Source organism: Perognathus longimembris, chromosome 5 (assembly GCF_023159225.1).
Source record: "Perognathus longimembris pacificus isolate PPM17 chromosome 5, ASM2315922v1, whole genome shotgun sequence".
In the NCBI taxonomy this organism is placed as follows: domain Eukaryota; kingdom Metazoa; phylum Chordata; class Mammalia; order Rodentia; family Heteromyidae; genus Perognathus; species Perognathus longimembris.
In genome coordinates this window covers 3,341,518-3,364,005 of record NC_063165.1, presented here as the reverse complement: position 1 = coordinate 3,364,005, position 22,488 = coordinate 3,341,518, and the positions used below count along the sequence as shown (strand labels likewise).

Here is a 22,488-nt window from a genome sequence, read left to right as displayed (position 1 = left end):
TGCACAGAGCGGCTGTCGGGTCCCTGCCCCGAGCCCCGCTTCCCCAGCTGCCCAGGCACACAACGGGCACCTCCAACTCACCACCCGGAAGCCCTGTGCCTTTGGGGTGCGTCCAGGGGGGTCAGGAGGGAGGCGGGGCAGCGGTAGAAATGAGGGACCGAGGGGGGGAGGGCGGCAGTGTGGGGATCCCAGCTGGGGTACTGGGCTGCCCTGTGCCTTGCGCTGTGCTGTGTATGTGGTAGGCATTCAGCAGAGGTTTGCTGCATGAATAAGAGGAGGGCGGCTACCCACGGGGGACCTGCATGTGTGCCGGGGCCACCTGGCCATTGGCCATTTCACCGGGAGGCTGGCTATGGGTGAGGGACATTCCCGCATCGCCGGGAGCATGACGATCGAGAAGCATCAGTACCGTGGTGGCTCAGGCTACACAAAGACAAGGGGAAGCAAGACGAATTCCTAAAGATGGCGCACAAAATCCCGGTCAGTGCCTGTGAAGTTAATTTAAAAAATGTCTACGTGGCAGAAGGAAAGCTATCCCTCTGTCGTAAGGGACCTACAGGGAGATGGAAGGGGGGGGTAGGAGGGGGGATTCCTCCTTCTAGGTATTAGTGTCGGATAACAGTGAAGAAGGGGAGTAGAGGCAGACCCCTTTTCTGGCCCTGGCAATATCACAGCATCGACGTTCCATCATCCACTCTGCTCCGGGGAGGAGGGCAGGCGCGCCGGGGTGCAGAGGCCGCCGGCGCCGTGCACGAGGGCCTTCTTCGAGTTCCACGAGGGCCTTCTTCGAGTTCCACGGCCCGCGCGCTCCCGCCACGCCCCCTCCCACTCTGCACGCCTCTAGCACGGGCACCGGAGAAGCCCATTCACGTCCGGTCCTGGGTGCCTGGCCTTCCGCCACCGGGCACCGCGCCCGCCGCGTTTGTGCGGCCGAGGAACGCTCCTCTGCGCACCAGCCCGCGCCTTGTCATCGCTCGCTCTCTGAGGGAGCCTTGGAGAGGATTCTGGGTTGTTTTCGCCATTAGGGACTGCTGTTCTGAACACTCACGTCCACATTTCCGGTGGGTGTGTTTGTCTGGAGGACACGCATAGGATGTCTGAGCCGTATGCTAACGGCACATTTTACTTTTTTTGAGGAGCTGCACAAGCTTATGTTCTCATGCCTCATGTTCTGCATCTTCTCCAGTGCTTGCTCAGTCTTCTATTTTACTTTTACTTTGGCCACCTTGGTGCACGTGCTGTGGCTCGCTGTGGTCTCCTTGTTGTTTTCATTGGCCTTTCCCTGCTGTTTGCTGCACAGAGAGCTCAGGTGACCTGCCCTGCGTATCTAGCTAGTACCTGGCTAAGGAGCCTGCTTTCAACATATGGAAGGTAAGGCTGGCAGGTGTCAGGTCCCAGCCTGCATCTGCTTTATGAGTCTGCCCCACGTGGAAATTCCTCGGAACCCCACGGAGCCCGAGGTGGGCCAGCTGACTCGGCGCGGTGGCGTGGACACCGTGGCCCAGCTCATCCCTGATGGAAGGCTGCCGGCGCTCCCTCCCTCCTTCCCCCTCCTCCCTCCCCACTTCTAAGCACTTCCAGCGTGCCTGGTCCTCCAGTTCAGAGCCGTGAGGTGTGCTGCATGAAAACAGCCCTGTGTCTGCTACATCCGGGGCTCGAGGCCCCTGGCCTTGTCTGCTTCCTGAATGCGTTTGTGGAGGCGATGAGGGAGGCAATGGCGTCGTCCCAGGGCAGCCCCCACGGTGCGTGCGTGACGTCAGAGGCTCTCCCCAGGACACCCGGGCACCGTGGGCTCAGCGTCTAGAAAGCACGGGTGGGAACACAGCGCCAGTCTCTTGGTGACCTCCTGGGGCTGCTAGGATGACGGAAGAACTACTGAAGTCTGTGACGACCTCAGGCTCCAACGCTGTTCCCTCTTCCTCCGCTTGCCCTTCCAGCGCGGGTGGGCCGGGCCTTGGGTTTGCTGTGGTGCTGGACGCCTCGGGTGGCACCGCGCGTGGAGACGGTGGCTTCTCCCTGCATGCTGGGCTGCGGGGGCCGGGCTGCCGCCCCCCGCCCCCGACAGAGGCCGGGGGACACTGTGACTGCGGGCCAGGCGTTGGGCGGAGGATCTGAGGGTCCCAGAAGCGGGGCTGAGGGAGGAGGTCCGGGAGGCCGGCGGACGGGACATGGGGCGCGCATGTGGATTCTTGCGGAGGGTGCTGGGCGGGTTGTCTGCATCTCACTCTGTGTGGCACGGCCTCGGAGCGCATCACGCCAGAGAGAACCATCGGGAAGAAGCGGAGGAAGGGCAGCTACGCGGGAAGCAGAGTCCGGGATTCATTTTCCAGCCCGTCCATTGCTTTCCAGGGCGGTGGCCCAGGCTCACCGTGCTCTGCCCTGCCCGCAGCCACTTGGGTCTGGTTCCGAGCCAAAGGCAGGGGCGGTGTTTATATTTGCGATGCCCTGGCTCGAGGGACCAGCCTTGGCCGGCAGCAGGTCGGCCCGTGCCTGCGGTGTGTCCCACAGGACTATGCTCAGCCCATGCGTGGAACTCGCACAGGGGCCGGGGCCAGGTCCCAGATCCCACAGTCCCCCACCGAGCCGCTGTCCCCACCCAGGGCCTCGCGTGGCCTCCTCTCTCAGTGCATTTAGAAATAGCTGCATGCAGCCCACGTAAAACAGTAAGTTGGAGAAGAGGGAGAGCACCTGATAGGCTCGCAGTGAGCACACAGCGCGACCCCCCCCCCCCATCCAGCTTGTTTTCAGTTGGTAGCTGTGGAATCTCCAGCGACTGCGGATTCTTCTTGAAGCAGCCGGGGGAGGAAGGCCAAACCATTCTAGACCCGGCCCTGGGCCACTGTCACACAGGTGATAAAAGTGCATCTCCACGGAGCTGGGAAGCCCTAGGTCTTCCTTCTTTCTACCCTATTTAAGTTCCTTTCCCGGAATGGGTCTTCTCAAATGCTGTCTCCAGCAAATCATGACATGTTTTCTCTTTCTCTCCAAGCCATGGTTATGGTGTTTGGTAGTGTAACAAGTCATTTTATGTCATGGCTATAACCTACATATCTAAAATAACATGCTCATCACATTATAAAACATTATCTATCACAGGCATGTTCACTGCTGCACTGCTCACCACAGCGCAGGTCTGGAAAGAGCCCGGAGGTGCCTCAATGGATGAATGGGGTCTGTACGCACAAGAGAAGGTGGTATATATATACACAATGGAATTTCAGTCATCCATTAGGAAGAATGGTATAAAAAAACACTATGTACAAAGAAATAGATAGACCTGGGGAAAATCCTGTTAAGTGAGGTCAGTCACCGCCCAGAGAGACCAAGGATGTAGGCTTTCTCTCATCTGTGGAAGCTAGAGCTAATTTATCAACATGGTACCACATGTGAGTGTGCACTACTGTATTCACTGGAATATAGTACTTGCAGGGGAGAACACTAACGGGGCAATTCCTTAGTAAAACCAAGTCTAGCAACACAGAAGCACTTTCACCCGTGAGGATAAGAAGCAAGCATGATTAATTCCACGTACTTTGCAGGGATTTCAATGAGTTCCTACACACGTATGTGTGGCATAGCAAGTGTTTTATATATTCAGGTGTATTAAACAACTAAGACATATTCCTCTCGTTGGCTAGCATCCAAGCTTGAGTTGCCTTCACGTTTCACCAATTTATAATTTTTAAAAATACAGTTTCAGTTTTGGATTGAACTCTTAACCTATTTGGTCTTCAGATTTTTTTCTGTTATGGTTTTTTTGTTGATCATGGGGCTTGAACTTATTAGGGCCTGGACAATGTCCTTGAGCTCTTTCACTCAAGGCTAGTGCTCTACCACTTTGAGCCACAGCACCATTTCTGGTTTTCTGGTGGTTCATTGGAAACAAGAGTCTCATGGACTTTTCTGCTTGGGCTGGCTTTGAACCATGATCCTCAGATCTCAGCCTCTTTAGTAGCTAGGATTACAGGTGTGAGCTACTGGTACCCAGTTACATTTCTTGTTTTTCAGATCACTCCCCCCCAGAACAGAGAATTGAGAAGTCAAAATCATGTGGCAAATGTACGCAAAATCTATTTCTAAAACCAACCCATTTCACAACTATATAATAGGCTTCCCAACACGGAAGTTTAGCCTGAAGTCAAGCAAATAGCCTGATGCTTTCATAGGAGGAAGACCAATGACAAACGTTTTGTTGCCATTTGGGGGGACAGTCTTGCTACGTCCCCTAGTCTGCCCTCTAAATTGTGATGTTCCTGCCTCCAGGCTGCAGGCCTGCTACCACCACAGCCAGACTAAAATTTTAGATTTCACACACACACACACACACACACACACACACACACTCCCCGCTGAAATTCACGCTTAAAATTCAGTCTTGCTCATCACAATACAGTAGGGACCTTCCCAAACCATCAGTAGTAGAATTAAAATTTTAAACCAAGCCAACACAAATAAGGCCTTGCAGTTGAGAGGAAATCAACGTTAGCAAACAGAAAATTCTTATTCATGGACAGAGTCATTCACTGCAAAGAAGAGGCACAATTATTTGTAAGTAGGTGGGCTCCAGGAGTGGGGGTCCCCTCTGTATCCCTTCCTGTGGCTCCAGCTACCCTCGTTTGGATATTTCCCCCCAACACTTCAACTGCTCCTCTAGAATAGCCAAGGCGAAAACCTTGGCGACAGCAAGCTGGAGCGACTGATTCTCTTTTTGGTCGCGTGTCGCTTTTGAACTCTGTGTACAAAGACAACTGCACATCTAAGCCCCCGAAGACCTCTGTAGGTAAAAGGAAACGTTCTTCTTCCTTACTTTTCACCGTGAGGTACATGGACTTGCTGACGTCGGCGCCCACATCATTGCTGACCTTGCAGAGGTAGTAGCCGCTGTCTTCTTCCACGACGTGCTTGATCAACAGTGACCCGTTGCTGAGGACCTGAATCCGGCCATTGAGGGCAATCGGCTGGAACTGGGGGACCCCAGCACCTGGAACAGAACCACAGGGAAGGCTCATGATGCAAACGTGGAGTGGACGTGGGGAGACTGCGTGCTCAGGCTCGCCCAGAGAGGAAACAGCGGCCGAAACATTGCTCCTGCCTCACTATGAACTCTGAGCCCTGTCTCTCCTCCAACACCGGAGTTCTGACTGATGAGCGGCATGTCATCGAAAATGACAGCATTTCCAAGTGTCGGGTAAGCAGTAAGAGAGCTCACCCATGGCTTCTACATAAAAAGCCAAGTGTGGTAAGTGCTACGTAGCTGATAAATTAAATAATCCCAGTGAAGTGACCACGGAAGGGGCCGGCGCTGCGGTCCCAGCATCTCGGTCTTTAAACCATGCATTGTCGGGTTATTGCGTGAAGACAACCCAGCATGAACACGAGTCTCAGAGTCCTCACAGGTAGTACAGCGTGCCACAGCGTGCGACACGCTAGGACCACGTGTGTAACAGGCTCAAGCGAGAGGCCCACGGGAATTAGCCTTTGTTTCAGCAGTGGCAGGACTGGGATTTGAACTCAGAACCTTTCACACTCACTAGACACGGCACTACCACCTGAGCCCCGGCCCCGGCTCTTGTTGCTTTAGTTACTCTGCGGGTGGAATCTCAGGCCCTACGGCCTCCGACTGTAACCTCCCGCTTCCGCTTTCCGCGTAGCTGGGACCGCAGGCGCGAACCCGTCGTGGCAAAGGCGTTTTAGCAGCAATCAAACAAAGGGTAAGTCTCGGGGAGCGGGGGGCGGGTTCCAGGGTGGACCCACTCGGTGGGCAGGACGGACGAGCGGGGTAGGATCCCGGCTTGCAAAGCTCTGGGCTGGGAGCCCACGCGGACTGCTTTCGTCTTTTTCCTGGGGGGAGTTCACAGTGTGGCCAGCAGGGGGCCCTGGAGAGGCGCGGCTGGCGGTGTGGGCCTCCCAGCCTGAGCCGAGGGGGTGGGGGGGACCAGGTGTATGGAGGGGGGGCGTCAGGTGTGTCCACGCCATGCAGGCAGGGCCTGGGCACACTGCACCTGGGGACGGTGACCAGGACCTGCGTCCACACCTGCTGACCAGCTAGAGCGCCTGCCGGCAGGGACTATAACCAAGTCTTTCCTCCCGTGCTTCGGCATGGGACACAGAACAGGCAGAACCCCCGTCGCCTGTCTGTCGCCTCCATCGAAGCAGCAGCGGGAGGAAGGACGCGGGACCACGTGAGCTAAAAGCCACGGGGGGGGGGGGGGGAGGGGGGTCTCCTCCTGCTGAGGACCAAGGGAGCCGGGAAAGGGCACCACTTCCGGGCGGGCTCCGAAAGACGCTGCTCATCTTCCAAATCGTACCTTGCCCAAGCTGAAGTCACAGGCCAAGAATGAGCCCCGGAAAGAGCTGGAAACCATACGAATGAATTCACCTCTGACACACGACGGAGGGAGCGAGCACAGCTTCAGAGCAGGTGGAAAGGACAGAACGGGAGAGGGCTCGGCCTGGCTTCGGCCTCTACCCTTCTTTATCCACACAATGCCTGGGGTCCAAAGGGAAACACGTCACGCAACAGGAGCAACGGCAGCATCCGACCAAGAGAAACCAGAACCACGGGGGCCGAGAGTGTGCAATAACTGAGATTCAATATATGCACAGACCAAATACCAAAACCACAAGAAGGAGCCCAGATGAAAATAACAGAAATGGAAAATATATTAGATAGGAGGAAGCTGCCTTTACAAGGCTTTCTAGCAGACTAGGCACAACAGAGGAAAGAATTAGGTCAACAGACCTAATGAAATAAATAATGGATAAATACATGAAATAAACCCAGAGATTAAAAAAAAAAAATTCAGACTAGACCATTCTAGAACTCTGGGAGACCAGTCGTTTAATGCTGAGTAATTATAGTTTTAGAAGGAGAAAACAGGAAGGGGCAGAAGAAATAACATTTGAAGTACAGCAGACTTCCATACTACTGGCATTCAACTGCACTCACTTGGGATGGATAGAATGCTACACTCAACAATAGGCCACACACTAATTTCAACTTCCTGTCAACCAATCACTGCAGAATGTCTACATACGCCTTAATTTATCTGCTGAGATGCTCAGTGGGACTTGGAAGTGGGGGCTTTGGGGGGCATGCGGGATGTAAGGGTGGAGCCCTCAGCAATGGAATGAATGCCCTGCAGAAGTTCCAGAGAATGCTCTTGTCCTGCTGTATCATGCACAAGGACATGGCAGGAAGCCAGTGGTGTGGAACCCAGAGACGAGCCTTCACCCAAACCTAGCATGCCGGCGCCTTAACCTCAGTGTCCGAGCCTCCAGCTCTGCACGAAACCAATGCTTGGTGCTTGTCTACAGTAATCTGTCACAGCAACCAAACAGAATGAGACAGCTCTAAAAAGAAACACTGCAATGAGCTACAAGTTTTAGCAAACATTATGAGATGAAAGTGATACAAAGTGTGTGTTGTTCCTATGACACAATTCAAATTAAAATCAGAGATCTACCTGGAAAAGCTCCAAATATTTAACAATTTAACACATTCCAAGTAACTTACAATTCAAAAATGATTCGCTGAAGGTTGGCTGGCGTCTGGTGTGTCTGAATGAAGAGGAGGAGGAGCAGGGTAGGATCTTTGTAAAGTGGGAGGAATAAAAGCATGCTAGCAAGGCCGGTGCGGATTAGTTCTGCATGGCTCATTGAGGGCAGAGAATATCACAAAGCCATTCTAAGTAGATGCCTCCTTCCAACCTTCATCTTAGAAGAAGTTCAAAACAAGACAAAAATGAGTAAGGGTTTTTTACAAAACATAGGGAAATATTTTGTCCTCATTGCAATGTGTTGTTTCTTCTGCAAGTGTTATAAAGTGGGACCAAATGAACCCTGCTCACAACTTGGAAATAACAGAATTAACGAAATGTATAAGATACAAGGTCACACTATAAACATTCATGGAAGCACAGCATATAAACCTGAATGCATTTGGAAGTTCACAAATTATTTCACCTGCTTGATGATGAATGAATCTATAAGTAGGTGAATGAGTCTGAAAATAATCAATGGAATTCACTGATGAATGAATGTTGTCCACCAATTTGCCTACTGAGGTTTAAATCATAAGGATTCTGTGAATTTTTTTTTTGGTCTAAAATCCAAATAATAAAGAAAAGGAAATGCCATTTTCTTCTCTCCAAGATTTCAACCTCACAGTGTGGGGGAGATCTTTCCGAATGTTTTCTAAACTCAGATAGGAATATAATCTCTGGTTTTCGCAGATGGAATTCCTTTGCTTTCTAATTACTGAGGAGCCACAGGGGTGCACACTGGCTGAGTCCCTGTGATTACCACAGATGGTGACTTCTGTTCTCGTCTCCTTTCCCTTCCTCCCCACGTTACCCTTTCCCCTCGCATTTCTTCCTTCTGGGGAGAAAGACGGTAGGTACTGTGTTATGAACTGCCCTGGAGAGGCTCCGGCAGAAGGAATCTGAGGCCACCTGCAACCAACCGTCTGCGAGGAACGAAACCTCGCCTTCGATCACTCTGGCCGGGATGGCGAGCACTGGCCACTGGGGTGGGGTCCCGTAGGTGTTTCTGGGGTCCTCCTGACCTCGGCCTCCTTCACATCTAGGATGACACACATTCACACCACCTTCAGCTGCTGTGTCCCTCAGCTGGTCTCCACCCACCATCCTCCCGATCCCAGCCTCCTAGGGACCTAGAACGATGTGGGTGACCTGCTGGTACCTTAAAAAACACCTTGTAGCTGAACCATCGACACTATCACAGAATCACACATAGCGTTCGCTACATTGAGATGCTCTAACAAATAGCGGAGAAGGATCGTCCGCTACTTATCTGTTTGTTATTGAAATGGCCTAAGAAAGCCAGAATAATGCGCAAGCGCATTGGAAAACACCAACTCCCTTTTCGCATCCACAAAACTGAGTCCGTGTCAGAGAGGTCCAGCACCTAAAGGTTTGATCGTTCTTGCTAATCAGAACAGCAAGCAGTCTAGTCGCCGTGAGGACAGTCACTGAGTATGACATTTTGATGGAATTATTGATCAGCTACGTCAGATCCATCAGTATCTTACAGGGGGAAACAACAGGCAAGCCCTGTCATCTTCTTAGCGCTTGGTCAGCACTTTGGGTAATCAGCTAGAAGACACACTCTGGGGCCAGTGTCATTAATTACACAGCTGCCCATCCTCCGTGGCCCGCGGGGGTTGAGTGGGGAGAGTGTTCAAGCGCCATTGCACGGAGACAAAATGTGAAATCACCGCGCGAGGCACACACAGAAATGGCTGCTTGTGTTAGTAAGCGCTTGGCTAAGAGTCAAACAACAAAACACTCGGGTGGTAACACTGCTGGCAGGTGAGGGGTCCTCACTGCATCCTTCCTCTCACTCCACACGAAGCTGGAGCGGTGCATTCACATACAAGATCCGGTGCAACTCTAGGGCCACAGGACGGTGGGAACGTAAACACCAAGGCCTACAGGCAGGGCCAGAGGAAGCCGGTCAGTGGGCGCCTCGGCTGCTCTGCCGGCAGGATGGACGGAGACGAGGTGATGCAGCGCGTGTGTGCGCTGAGCACGCTGTGCGGGTGGGCCGTGAGCAGGTGCCAAGATGGCGGAGAGGACGAGAAGAAAGCGAAGGTGCGCCCTGGGTGTAGACTAAATTAAATTTACTGCTTAATCCACTTGCATCATTTGCACGTTCTCATGCTTCTACCTGGGGCTCCAAGTCAACAGTCACAGGGGTAAGACCTTATGAAGAACGCATGTCTATTTTTTTTTTAACAAAGTGCTTATTTGACGATCCATGTCATTATATTTACGTGTTTATTAGTGTTCTTGGTGTTTGAACTCAGGGCCCGGTGTGTGGTAGGCAGCTGCTCTGCCACGTGAGCTAGCCTTCCAGCCCTCCCCTCTTCAGTTCATGTGTAGCTAGGCTCTCCCTTTGCCCAGGGCCGGCCTTGGACTGCAGTCCTTTCACCTCAGCTTCCCGTGTGGCTGGGATTAGAGGCACGCGCCCCCTCACCCGCCCAACAAAACGCTTTTCACACGGACAGTGAATGTCATGTGACACAGGGGGAGTTGTTTGCAGGATGGATTTTTAAAGATTGAAATATTAATTGTTCCCCCAACCCGTTTGGAGTGGCCTTTCCCCTCTCTCTTCAATGGTATGTACCAGAGGGCTCAGAGAAAGTAGTCAGGCGTCGTATATTTTTCCCTTTCACAGTTGCTGTTTTCACAGAAGAGAATGCAACAAGTTACGGGAAGAAAGAAACATCTAGAACGCAAACCCATCAAGGTACCAAAAAAAAAAAATACAGATGGAAACAAGGTTTAGAGTGCTGGAAAGAAGACCCAGAGGGATTGATTGGTTGGTGTTACCGGGATGTATCTGCCCCTCAGCTACTTCGTGAATCAATTGCTGCAAGTCCTGGGATTTGTGAACGGAACAAGAATGAGGATTTCCAACATGTGTACAAGTGACAACGCAGCCTCTCCCTAAAGAGGATGGCCTGGCGAATGCAAATTCTTTCTTCCGTGTCTACACCGATACTACTACTGGTTTCCACCGTATATGTGCAGCTTCCAAAGTGTCAGTGGCATCTCCTGAGCACGGTGGGAGGCATCCTCGTGTGTGAAGGCGGGTGGTTGGCGGGGTGTGGAGAGGACCTGAATTTGTGTATGCCAAGGTATTTGCGTAAATAAAACCCAGCCATTCCCGTTTTGATCCAGTGCCTTGCATTTAAATACTGAGCAAGCAGCTTTCCCCCAGCGAATTATCCTGACGCTTCCATCTCTTCCTGCACAGGGCCGCGCTGGTTCCCATGGCAGATCACAGTGCCGTGCAGGCAGAGCAGTTCTCTACCCGCTCCCCCCACCCCTGCCCTCCCCACCCCCCCCCCCGCCCACCCCACGCCGACTGAAATAACCAACCTGAACACCCTGAATCACCTGCCCGACTCCCGGTCCTCCCGAGGGCTTGTTCACGCACCCCGTGAACCCCGGGTGGACCGCCGTCGGGGCGCACGAGGCGAGAGCAGCCCGTGACGGCCACGCAGGAGGCCTCTTACCTTTAGAGAACTTCCACACGATGGTGGGCACGGGGTAGCCCTCCGCCGAGCAGTTGAGGATGACCGCCTTGCCGTAGATGCCGTCCTGGTCCCGGGGCTGAACCACGAACTTGGGAGGCACTGAAACGACAGACACGGCCGGTCATTCAGACGGGACGGCGGCCGCCCGGCCGGAAAGGCACGGAAATTAAGTCGTTACGTCTTCCCAGCCTTGCCCTCGGCTTTACGGTGACCCCGGGTCCCAGACGTGAGCGGAGGGGCGCCTGGCTCTCTCTTCCTCCCACTTCTGCGTGTATCACACCTGCCTTGTCTACACCTCCGCTTCGGTGTCTCAGCACCGCCATCTCCGGCAGGCAACTTTCCCTCAACTCTGCGGTTCCAGCAAAACCACATCCCACTTTTATTGTTTTTCCACATCGCCAAGGCCACTGTGCAGTTCACCGCCTCCGGTTTGGGTTCTCCGGTGTGTGTGTGTGTGTGTGTGTGTGTGTGTGTGTGTGTGTGTGTGTGTTGGACTTTGGTCCCAAGGCTGTGTAGATGTGAGTGAAAGACAGGAGGAGACGGAGGCAGAAGGGGCGGGAGGGGAATGACCACCGCCTGCAGACCCACTGTGCGCTGGGCACCGTGCTAAACACGGTGTGACAAGGACCCTACTGGACATGACCTCACCCCGAGAGCAAGAAAGCTGACTTCAGGGACAGGAAAGAATTACCTCAATGCCACACAGCCAAGGAAGCATCCAGGCGGCAGAGAGGAGGGGAAGGAAGGAGGGAAGAGGGAAGGAGGCCCGCCGAGGCCAGCGCTCACGGCCAGTGGGCTTTCCCGTGGTTCTCGGGCCAGCCCATCCCCGCATGCCCGTCCTCGCCGAGGGCGCGCCATTGGTTAGGGCAGCGGCGTTCGCCCATCAGCTGAGGTCAAGGCCGTGAGCGAAGTGACCAGCTCTGACCATTCCGCCTCTCTGTGTCCGGAGCACTGCAAGGTATCACGTTGCAGGCGAAGAAGGCAGGCTCCGCGAGGCCGGCCTTACAGACGGCAGCAGGCGGCAATGTGGACCCGCACCTCCGACGGAAACGCCAGCCCTGTAATGGCGCCTTCTTTGTCTATGGACTACCGACAGAGGCAGGCCGCCACGTCCCTCCCTCCCTGAAGTCAGACGGAGGGGCGCGCACCTCCCCTGAACAGAGCCCACGTTGCTCCTGTACTTCGCAGTTAGTCGCCTAGCGTCGTGCTGACAAGCAAGTCCAAGGCCTTCTGAAGCCTCCCTTTCAAACCCCGGGCCAAGACTCTAACGTAACTAAGAGAGACACGTTCTCAACCCTAGCTGTGGCCTAAAATAAAACCCCGTGGACCAAAAAAATAAATAAATAAGGTTCCACTTTCCTGTGGATTTTGTCTCCTTAGCTCCACCTTTGCACTTCTTTTAAACGACCGAAACGACAGATTATATCCCAAAGCTGATGGCTAAAGTTTGCAATGCGGAATGCTCTGGGGAGCAACAGTGACCAACGGCAAGTCTGAATTTCAAGTGGAATTTCAAGCGGTGTCCGCTTATCCGGCAGGGGCTTTAGTTGACGTCATGGCGAAAGCCGAGACCCGGCCGTTCGCATGCAGAGTTGGGATTCTGAAAGCAGGTGCCCGGTCTTCAGCAACCGTCAACAAAGGCGCCGGGTACCCTGGTTAACCAGGGAACGGCCTGTCCCGCAACCCCCAGCGCGGTCCCGGGCCTGCCGCTTCGGGGAGGTGGATCCTCAGGTTCCTCACACTATCGCGTTCACCCCGGTTCACGAGAAATGGCGGTATGCGTACTTTCCTCCGCGTGGTGTCTTTATCAACTTTTTCCATAAGAACTACACTATGTCATAAGCAAATCTGGGAAGTAAATTCCTCTGCCCTTTATTGTGTGGGAGCATTTATAAGCATTATTTCCTAACCGTTTCTTATAATTTGCAAGTGAGACTACGGAATCCCGCGGGTGTTTGGCGAAGGCTTTTGACTAAGATATATACATTTACGTGACTGTTCATATTTTTCCCTTGAGTCTGTGGGATACTTTGTGGCCTTGAAATCACTGGACATACTTAAAATTGTATATAGCCGTTCTTTGTGATGCTTTCTTGAATTAATAGGTATAAGGGCTCTTGTGGTACGTGATTTTGTATTTGCTTCCTCTCACAGTTGTAACGACAGAGCAATCTTAACAGCTTTACGCACGGTTGTTTTGCTGTTGAGACCAGGATGTGCATTCTGCATTTGCTGGGTAAGATATTAAGTAAACATCAACCAGGTCTCCCTTCACACGATGTTCAGCTTGTCCTACTCCTGATAAAGCAGTGTTGAGCTGTCTCTGTGTTGTTGGCTCCTTGTCGTTCTCCATTGGCTCTGCCAGGCCGCTCACACAGCTTTCTTTTTTTTTTTTTTTTTTTTTGCCAGTCCTGGGCCTTGGACTCAGGGCCTGAGCACTGTCCCTGGCTTCTTTTTGCTCAAGGCTAGCACTCTGCCACTTGAGCCACAGCGCCACTTCTGGCCATTTTCTGTATATGTGGTGCTGGGGACTCGAACCCAGGGCTTCATGTATACGAGCCAAGCGCTCTTGCCACTAGGCCATATTCCCATTCACCCCTCCACCAGCTTTTCATGTCATCTTGGTGAACTGACGGGCTTGTCATGATAACACTTGTGTATTCAATCTGCTAATAGCTCCTGTCCTGAGGTCTATCTTGTCGAACATTGACACCACCCATCAAGATTTTATGATGGATAATTTATATTATTTTACTTCTCATTTGTGTCATTCTATTTAAAGTATACTTCAGTGTGGAATTGAAACCCACTTGAATAACTAAAGACAATAAAGACAACAATAATGAAATTATAAATAAAAATAAGATTAATAAAAATTTTATGCACTTGTCTTTTGGTCTTCGATTTCATTCTCAAATTTGTTTTGTGTGTATATTGAATTTGTGTACAATGAATATATTTCTATGGCTGGGTTTAAGTTTACTACCTAACCATGTTTAAATTTTTTTAAGATTCAGTGTATGACATTTTATCTTTTTTATATATTTTTGTTATTTGAAAATACTATATTTTTCTATCTTACGTCTTCTGTTAGAATAATAGCTCTGTATTTTTTGGATGATTTCAATGTACATATTTAGCTATCAATGTCTACCCTCAAATAGCATCATCACACCTCACATATAATTCAAGCATGGTCTTACAAAAGTAAACTTGCATTTCATCCTATTCTCTATGCTGCTACTGAATATTTTATTTTTGCATGTCACAAATCCCACAATATACCATCACTGTCCTTTAAACATCTAAGTGTTTTAAATGACATAAATTGCTCAAATGTCTTTCATATTTAGACGTAAATGTGTCACATCTCAAGATCTTTATGCCTTGCATAGATCAAAGTTTGCATCTGTAAATGCTTCCTTTCCGGGTGACAAAACTCTTTTTAATAGGTGTTGTAGTGAACGCTTGTGGATTAGTTGTACTGAATACTTATCTGAAAATAACTTTACTTCTTCTTCATTGTGGAGAATAGATGAATAAAGATGTTTGGGTGGTTACAAAAATTCTTATTTCAGAAGTTCAGCCCTTGAATATTGTTCTTGTTAATAACTAATTTACAGGTGGACTCTGTGAAGAATATTTCCAGGTGTGTGGGCCAGCTTAGAGGAGCCCTAATTCCTGGGTGGTACAGCCCCTGCCTGAGATTTCAGGTGAATCCTTCTCCTGCTCCTTGCAGCAAGGTGTTCAGACAAATACTGGAAAGGAGACCTTTATGGATTTTTTGGAGAGCTTTTTTTTTTTTTTTTTTGCTGTCTTTTGTCCAAACCAGGGGCCATCTGCTTGCATTGGTAATTTTGTCTGATTCACAATCTGATTATAAGCAGATGAATGGCCCTTGGTCAAGAGGAAGAAGGAGGAAGAGGAAGAGGAAGAGAAAGAGGAAGAAGAGGGAGAGGAGGAAGGAGGAGGAGAAGGAAGAAGAAGAGGATGAGGAGGAAGAGGAGGAATGAGGAGAAGGAGAGGAAGAAGAAGAAGAAGAAGAAGAAGAAGAAGAAGAAGAAGAAGAAGAGAAGGAGAAGGAGAAGGAGAAGGAGAAGGAGAAGGAGAAGAGAGGAGAAGGAGAAGGAGAAGGAGAAGAAGGAGAAGGAGAAGAAGGAGGAGGAGGAGAAGAAGGAGAAGAAGGAAGAAGAAGAAGGAAGAAGAAGAGAGGAGGAGGAGGAGGAGGGAGGGAGGAGGAGGAGGAGGAGGAAGAGGAGAAGAAGGAGGAAGGAGAAGAAGAAGAAGAGAAGAAGGAAGGAAGGAAGAGGAGGAAGAGGAGGAATGAGGAGAAGGATGAGGAGGAGGAAGAGGAAGAAGAAGGAGAAGAAGGAGGAGGAGGAGGAGGAAGAGGAGGAGGAGGAGGAGGAGCTCCCTTACTGTCGGATCACCAGCACCCTGCCCTACACTACCTGGTCTTTTCAGTGACTGTTATTTCGATCTCTGTTTTCCCCGTTCAGTGAGAGCGTGCTATCAGCCCGGGATCCGCATCGCTCCGACACAATTTGCGCAGTAGGCCAACCGGCAATCTGGTGTGAATTTGTGGCCCGTTGCATGCATTTCTCTCCCTCAAGAGCCCCAGTCCCGCGCTGCCCGTTCTACTGCCTGAACCCAGCTCTTGGTTATCTTTCGGCCCAGGGGCTGTAGTTGCGGATGGTGGGAGGATACCTTCAGTAGCTGCCACTCTGTAATAGTTTCATCAGAGCAGTGTTTTTCCACGCACCCCACACATGCTCCCTACATAATCTCCCCTCGTCGTTCCTGTGCTCCGCCGTCTCCACACTGTCCGCCCTCGGGGCACCTGGGACACACGGCCCCGATGCGGAGACTCGAGCACAAGGCGCTGGCAACGGGGCTAGAACCTGCAGCCATGTCCCTCGGACGCTGGTCACAGGCCTCTCTGCTCCGTGGCCTGCTGCCCTGCTATCCACGCACGCTGCTGAATGCCAAGTCTTACAGACGGCAGCTTCCCCTGCCCCCCGACCCTCCCGGACGCCCTCTCCAGTTCACGCCCACTGTCAGGGTGAAATTCCGGAAGGTGTGAACACGGCTGTATTCCCTGCTTCTGCACCGTTGGCCCCCCCCCCCGAGTCTCTCTCCTCAGACACCCCTCGGATCTGTGCCACACTTCTAGGTCACAAACACCATGGGACTTCCTAAACCAATGGCCAGCACTTGGGCTTTGTCTGCTTCCCACAGGATTCGACCTTCCCTTGCCCTTCTTCCTCAAACATTTCCTGTTCTGTTCCCAGGCCTCACACCCCGTGTGTCCTTCTCTCCTCCTGGGTGTCCTTCCCTCCGTCTCCCCCCGCTCCGCTCTCTCTCTTTCTCTCTGAATTCCAGTGTTGGAGTACCTTAGGCCCACCTGTTCCTGCCTCTCGCCGGTCAGAACCACTCTTCCTGCTTCGCCTCTGCTTTTGGTCTTTGTTCACCTCCTTATCAGCGGGGGAAAAACCCCGCGTTTCCATGGCACGTTTCCCTTTCTCTCATCTGTGGCATGTACTTCCTCTAAGAACATGTTTGTTTGTTGCAAAGGCGATAGCTTCTCGTCACCCTCACCTAGTGTCCAAGCTACTTTCTTTTGTCTGAACCTGTGATGTGGTCTCTCAGCCACTTTCTGTGCCTTCTGGCTGAACCCATCCTTCACACACAAGTGTGAAGTAGGTGGCAATTTAAAAGGTGAATCAGCCTCTCTCACCACATTGGTGTGTGTGTGTGTATCTGTATACACAATTCTCGCTTCTGCAAGAACTGTACATTCAAAGCACCGAGAGTACTATGACTAAAACTCACCTCCCTATCAAAATCAGCTTGGGATTCTTCTGAATTATTGACCTTCGGGTCCTACCTCTAAAGATGGCTAATCAGTATGGACTGCAGGCCAGACCTTTGAACGCATCGAAAACCCAAACGGCGTTCAAATATGCGCCATATTTGAGAAGTACGAATCAATGATTTCGGGGGGGGGGGGGGGCGGAATTCACAACAATCTGAGAGATGTATCTACTTCCAAAGAGAATCTTGCGATTGGTTTGTGTTGAGACCAGAAAGCACACCATCTGCGCTCTCCTGACTCTCACAGAGCCCACAGTTCTGTTCAGATGAGAACCGCTGGAACTGCTCATCAAATTGTGATCAGCTATGTGAGCACACATAGCTAAGATCGACTTCAAGACCTGCGTTTGACCCAAACACCAATGCCTGGCTGCCCTTCCTCCAAGGGAACATGATACGAAGACTATCTACATACACATTTCAGTGTCTCGCTTTGTGTTCCCTGACCTGGATCCTTCAGAGAAGATTACGCGGAAGCCCTGCAGAGGCACCGCTCGCCAGTAAGAGTCCATTCGGTGTGTAAGAAAAGCCTTGGGAAAGGCAGCCTATGGTGAACCCCGTTTTATTTATCTCCTCGATACGTGGGAAGAATAATCAAATGGGCCCATTATCAAACTCCAAAATAAGAAGATAGAAATAAAAAGTGTCATGTTTATCTTCAGTTTTAATTTAACCTACAGTCTACTCGCTTGCTCATTCACTCTGAGAATTTCAGTGTATTGGTCACCCCCCCAAAAAAAAAATCTAGGCAGTTGGTCTCTTCCCATGACTTGTAGGTATTCCTGGCCTTCAGGTGAGGTGAGGGTAGGAAGTGTGTTTCTCACCCAGGAGGGCAGAAGGAGAAGTACTGGGTGGACCGGGCTGAAGAGCCGGGAATCTTCTCCTTAGGATGGAGTTCACCCCATTATCACTGACCCCGGAGATAACGGAGATTGCACCCCTCCTGGAATTTTACTCACCCATTAGAAAGAATGATATTGTACCATTTGTGAAGAAATGGAAAGACCTGGAAAAAGTCAGGTCCAGAGAGACAAAGTCTGCGTGTTTTCCCTCGATTTAGCTTGTAAACTTGTAAGTAAGTGCATTGGGTGGTGTGCAAGTGTGTACCAGTGTGTTCACCGAAACAGGGCAGATTCAAGGGCGATCTCAAAGAGTGTAATGCCTTAGACAGGCAAAGTCCAACGAAAGGAAGTGATGTACTTGAAAGGGGTAGGGTGGGGGGAGGGGAAAGAGGTGGGACTGTGGGGGTGGGGGGGTGCAGACAAGACTCTCTATCTGATGTAGATCCTACCCGATTACGAAGAGTGAGGGAAAGGGCCGGTAGGGGATGGACAAGTGAGCAGGTTGATCAAGAGGCACGGCACTGCGGTCACACACGGCTTTGTTAAACAGCTATTTAAAAATAATCATCATTTTTTAAAGAAATCTAAAAAAAAAAAAAAGTCACTTTCCTCTCCTAACAATGACACCAAGATCCCAATGCTTGCAAACACTGAAGTGCAAACCATCGGCCTTTGCGTACATCTCCAGTACTGCACCACTGCCTTTACCACGCACGTGGGTATTGAACTCGGCAAGAATAACTGAACCATGCGTTTGGGACGAGCTAGGTAGTTAATTAGCAGAGGCAGAAAAGTGAACCTTACTACGAATGTATCAGGACTAAAGATGTGAAAGCTCAATGTTTATAGTTTACGTGTAAGTCAACCACAGCCAGTGTGCAGTGTTAGACGTCCCTAACTTAATTCTCCCACCAATGCCTATACCACACTCTGCTTACACTACGCTCCGATTGTAAAATGCAGTGAAAGCGTCCTAAGGTCATAGCAAATCTGGTAGTAAATACGAGAGGAACAAAGAAAGCCTCCCTCTCTTCCCTCTCTCTGTGTCTCTCATCTCTGTCTCCGTTTCTCTCTGTCTCTTCTTTCTGTCGTCTGTCTGTCTGTCTGTCCGTCTCTGTCCAAGGCAGTCAAGGTGTCGTGCTAAGTAAGCCTTGGCAGGACCCGGCTCGTTTCTGTGGGATGTCAGCCCGATGGCGGGCCAGAGCTGCCGGCCTCTTCATGTTCCACGGTGGAGTGTCGACGAGCGAGGCGTGGGAGTGGAACCTAGAGGAACCGGCAGGCGGCTTCTCTGGGAGACGAGCGGACGTCTCCGCGCTCGAGTGCCGTCCATCCACGGCGGCTCCTGCCCCGCCCCCCCGTCCCGCTCCTGGACTCCCCTCCCCCCCCCCCCCCCCCCCCCGCTCACCTCTCACGATGAGCTGGCTCTGATGCTCCACGGCAGCCGCCTCGTTGCGCGCGATGCACGTGTAGTTCCCGTTGTGCATCAGGGAGAGGTTGGAGATGCGCAGGGAGCTGGTGAAGTCGATGTTGTCGATGGTCACCCCGAGGCTGGCGGGGATCGGCCGGCCGTCCTTCTGCCAGGTGATGGTGATGGGCAAGTCCCCCGAGACCACCACGCACGGGATGAAGACCCGCTGGCCGATGGAGAATCGTGGGAACTCGAAGGGCTGGATGAAAGGTGGGACTGGAAGAGAGGAGGGAGAAGGAACTGAGGGAGAGGCAGGACGGGGAGTCGAGTCTACCCACGCGCTCTTCTTCTCGGACCTTTCCACGACGCGGGGGGAGGGAGGGAGGCTGGGGGCTACCGGCACAGTGCGTAAACACGCCAACTCGGGGTGAGGCAGAACCGTGCTCCCCTGGTTTGGGTGTTCTCGTCGAGTTGCACATGTACACATTGGGACGTGTGTGTGTGTCCCTTACTTTTATGTAGCCCGCGTGTATGATTTTAGCTTATGAACTGACCAGGGGAAGTTGTCTGAACTGTTGCTGTGTGTCGTTCATGAGGCTCTAATCTCCAGTCTGGCCAGCCATAGATAGAACTGCGCGCAGTTGTACCGACAACCCCACCTATAACTCCAAGCTGCTTTCTTGCTTCTCAGGCTCTCCGTCAGTGGCCTCCGAGAGGGCTTCAGATGGCATTCACATGGCAAGCCGGTCCGTGGAGCCAGAGCACCCCAGTGCAAGCCCCACACCTGGCTCACCTCCAGATAACCCACTGCTCTTCCCCACGGGCCAATGGGCAGTGACACATATTCCTAGTGCACTCAAGGAAACTGAGTCAGAGATGTTTCTTACAGAGCCTCCAGTGGCTCATGCCCATAATCCTAGCTTCTCAGGAGGCTGAGATCTGAGGATCTTGGTTCAAAGCCAGCCTGGGCAGGAAATAAAAATCATTGGGACTTTTATCTCCAATGAACCAGCAAAAAAGCCAGAAGTAGAGGTGTGTCTCAAGTGGCAGAACACCAACCCTGGTCAAAAAAGCCAAGCAAGAGCCTGAGGCCCCGGCTTCAAGCCCAGTACAGGCAGGAAAGGAAGGAAGGAAGAAAGGGAGGGAGGGAAGGAGGGAGGGAGGGAGGGAGGGAGGGAGGAAAATAAAAGAAAGAAAGAGTTATTTGCTCTTAGACTTAAATTTGGATGGCTATTCCATGAAGATGCATAGCTAGAGGAGTTCAGGGTCTGCACTGTGTCTTTTTGTTGGGTTTCTGCATATGTATTTTTTTTTGTTTTTGTCCAGTCCTGGGGCTTGAACTCAGGGCCTGAGCACTGTCCCTGGCTTCCTTTTTGCTCAAGGCTAGCACTCTGCCATTTGAGCCACAGTGCCACTTCTGGCCATTTTCTGTATATGTGGTGCTGGGGAATCGAACCCAGGGCCTCATGTATATGAGGCAGGCACTCTTGCCACTAGGCCATATCCCCAGCCCCTGCATATGTATTTTTTAAGAGAACATTTTTTTTTTTTTTGGCCAGTCCTGGGCCTTGGACTCAGGGCCTGAGCACTGTCCCTGGCTTCTTCCCGCTCAAGGCTAGCACTCTGCCACTTGAGCCACAGCGCCGCTTCTAGCCGTTTTCTGTATATGTGGTGCTGGGGAATCGAACCTAGGGCCTCGTGTATCCGAGGCAGGCATTCTTGCCACTAGGCTATATCCCCAGCCCAACATTTTTCTTTAAATACAGATGCTTGGAAATAACGAAGGGTACACATTGAGATTCTTAAGCAAGCAGTCACTTCATATACACCAGTAATTTCACTAGATGAATTTAGAGAAAGAAGCTATTACATAGCCAAATGTCTATAGAGTTGTTTTTTTTTTCATTTATCAAATTGTAGATTCATTTCTTTATCAACTCTGGGAAAAGTGCAAAAGATCCAGCTGGGAAACGTAAGTGGCGACCCATACTTTCATTTACTATTCAGTTACTTAGTCAAGCAATTTTATTAGGTGTATGGTCTGCGCTTGACCGCCCTCCCCCCCCCCTCCCCGCCGCACCTGCCGCGTGCGTCCTGGGAGCCCAGCAGTGAGCATAATGTGTCCGTCTCTGCCCAGTGCTGGGTCCGTGTGCTGCACACCGTGGCCGACGGCAGCAAAGCTCAGCGCGGCCCGCTCCGGGAGTCGACCTCGCTACCACCACGCGCTTGCTTGCAACGGGAGTTGGGAGCTAGAACTCTGACTTGCAAAGAAGGACGACCTCACTTGAGAAGAAAGGAGAGAAGCAACCCAAAAACGGCCGTCGACACCAAGAATCCCAGTGAGAATCACAGCGACTGTGGATTCTCACACACTCAAAGCTTTCCGTCCACAACAAAACACTAAGGAAAAAAGACAGAACAGTGACAGTGACGGGACAATACATTTTTTTTTCCCAAGAAGAGAGGCAAGAAGTAGTCACAAGAGGAACCAGCATTAAAGACAATAAGAATCCTATGCTTTCCACAACTCCAAGACACATGCCTCTTATTGACACATGCAATTGTCAGGGATATAATTATAGTTACGTAAGTATCAGGGAAACAGCCATAAAACGCAGCTGAAAAGCAAGAAATGAGCATTGAAAACCGATGTCGACATGTTCATGGGGAGGGGTCCTTCCAGGGATAGCTCCTGGCTTCGAACATCTTATTTTTTTAAGTCATATGACACTCTCGTTTTTCTTGTTCTAAAGCAGATGCTTGATGTCAGACGTACTGAAAAGTCACCTGGGCCACAGAACGGGATGGGAGGCTAGACTGCGCGAACGCTCACTTTATACCAGAGAACACCGACTCCAATCCTTCTGTTAACGAATGCAAAAGTCATGCGACTTAGTTAAGACTGAATTATAAATTATGGTCAGTGCCTTAAAAAAGGAAAGATCTACATGTAGGAGTCTACAATCCGCATAGAGAAATCTATCCAAAATAGTGACAGTTAAAAAACGGCACAACTAAAGGGGGACTTAGGTGGAGGAAAATGTATCTTGCCAGAACACCTTCACACTCAAGATTCGTCACGCCTTGTCTCACTCACCACCTTGTCTCAGCCTCAAGGGGAGTTGAATCACTGGACTTCTTCGACAGACCTTTCCCTTTTCTCTTCATTGACTATGTGGGGTCTTTCTCACTCTGGCCACGGAGTCACCACTTGGCTGTCTAAAACACTTGGAATTTTGTGAAAGACCCACAGTCTTCTAATGTGCATTCCCGAGACACGCAATTAGAGGCAAACACTG

The 22,488-nt window shown here is 51.2% G+C and overlaps 1 protein-coding gene across 1 annotated transcript in view; it reads right to left on the bottom strand.

The window, feature by feature from the left end:
- Dscam (DS cell adhesion molecule) overlaps positions 1–22,488 on the bottom strand; it is a 305,816-nt gene that overhangs the window by 112,675 nt on the left and 170,653 nt on the right. Inside the window, exons 9-11 of the mRNA XM_048346574.1 lie at positions 19,187–19,465; positions 11,045–11,164; positions 4,808–4,981 (exon numbers count right to left, since the gene is read on the bottom strand). Of these exons, the coding sequence (XP_048202531.1) occupies positions 4,808–4,981; positions 11,045–11,164; positions 19,187–19,465 (573 nt within the window). The remainder of the gene's footprint in view (positions 1–4,807; positions 4,982–11,044; positions 11,165–19,186; positions 19,466–22,488) is intronic.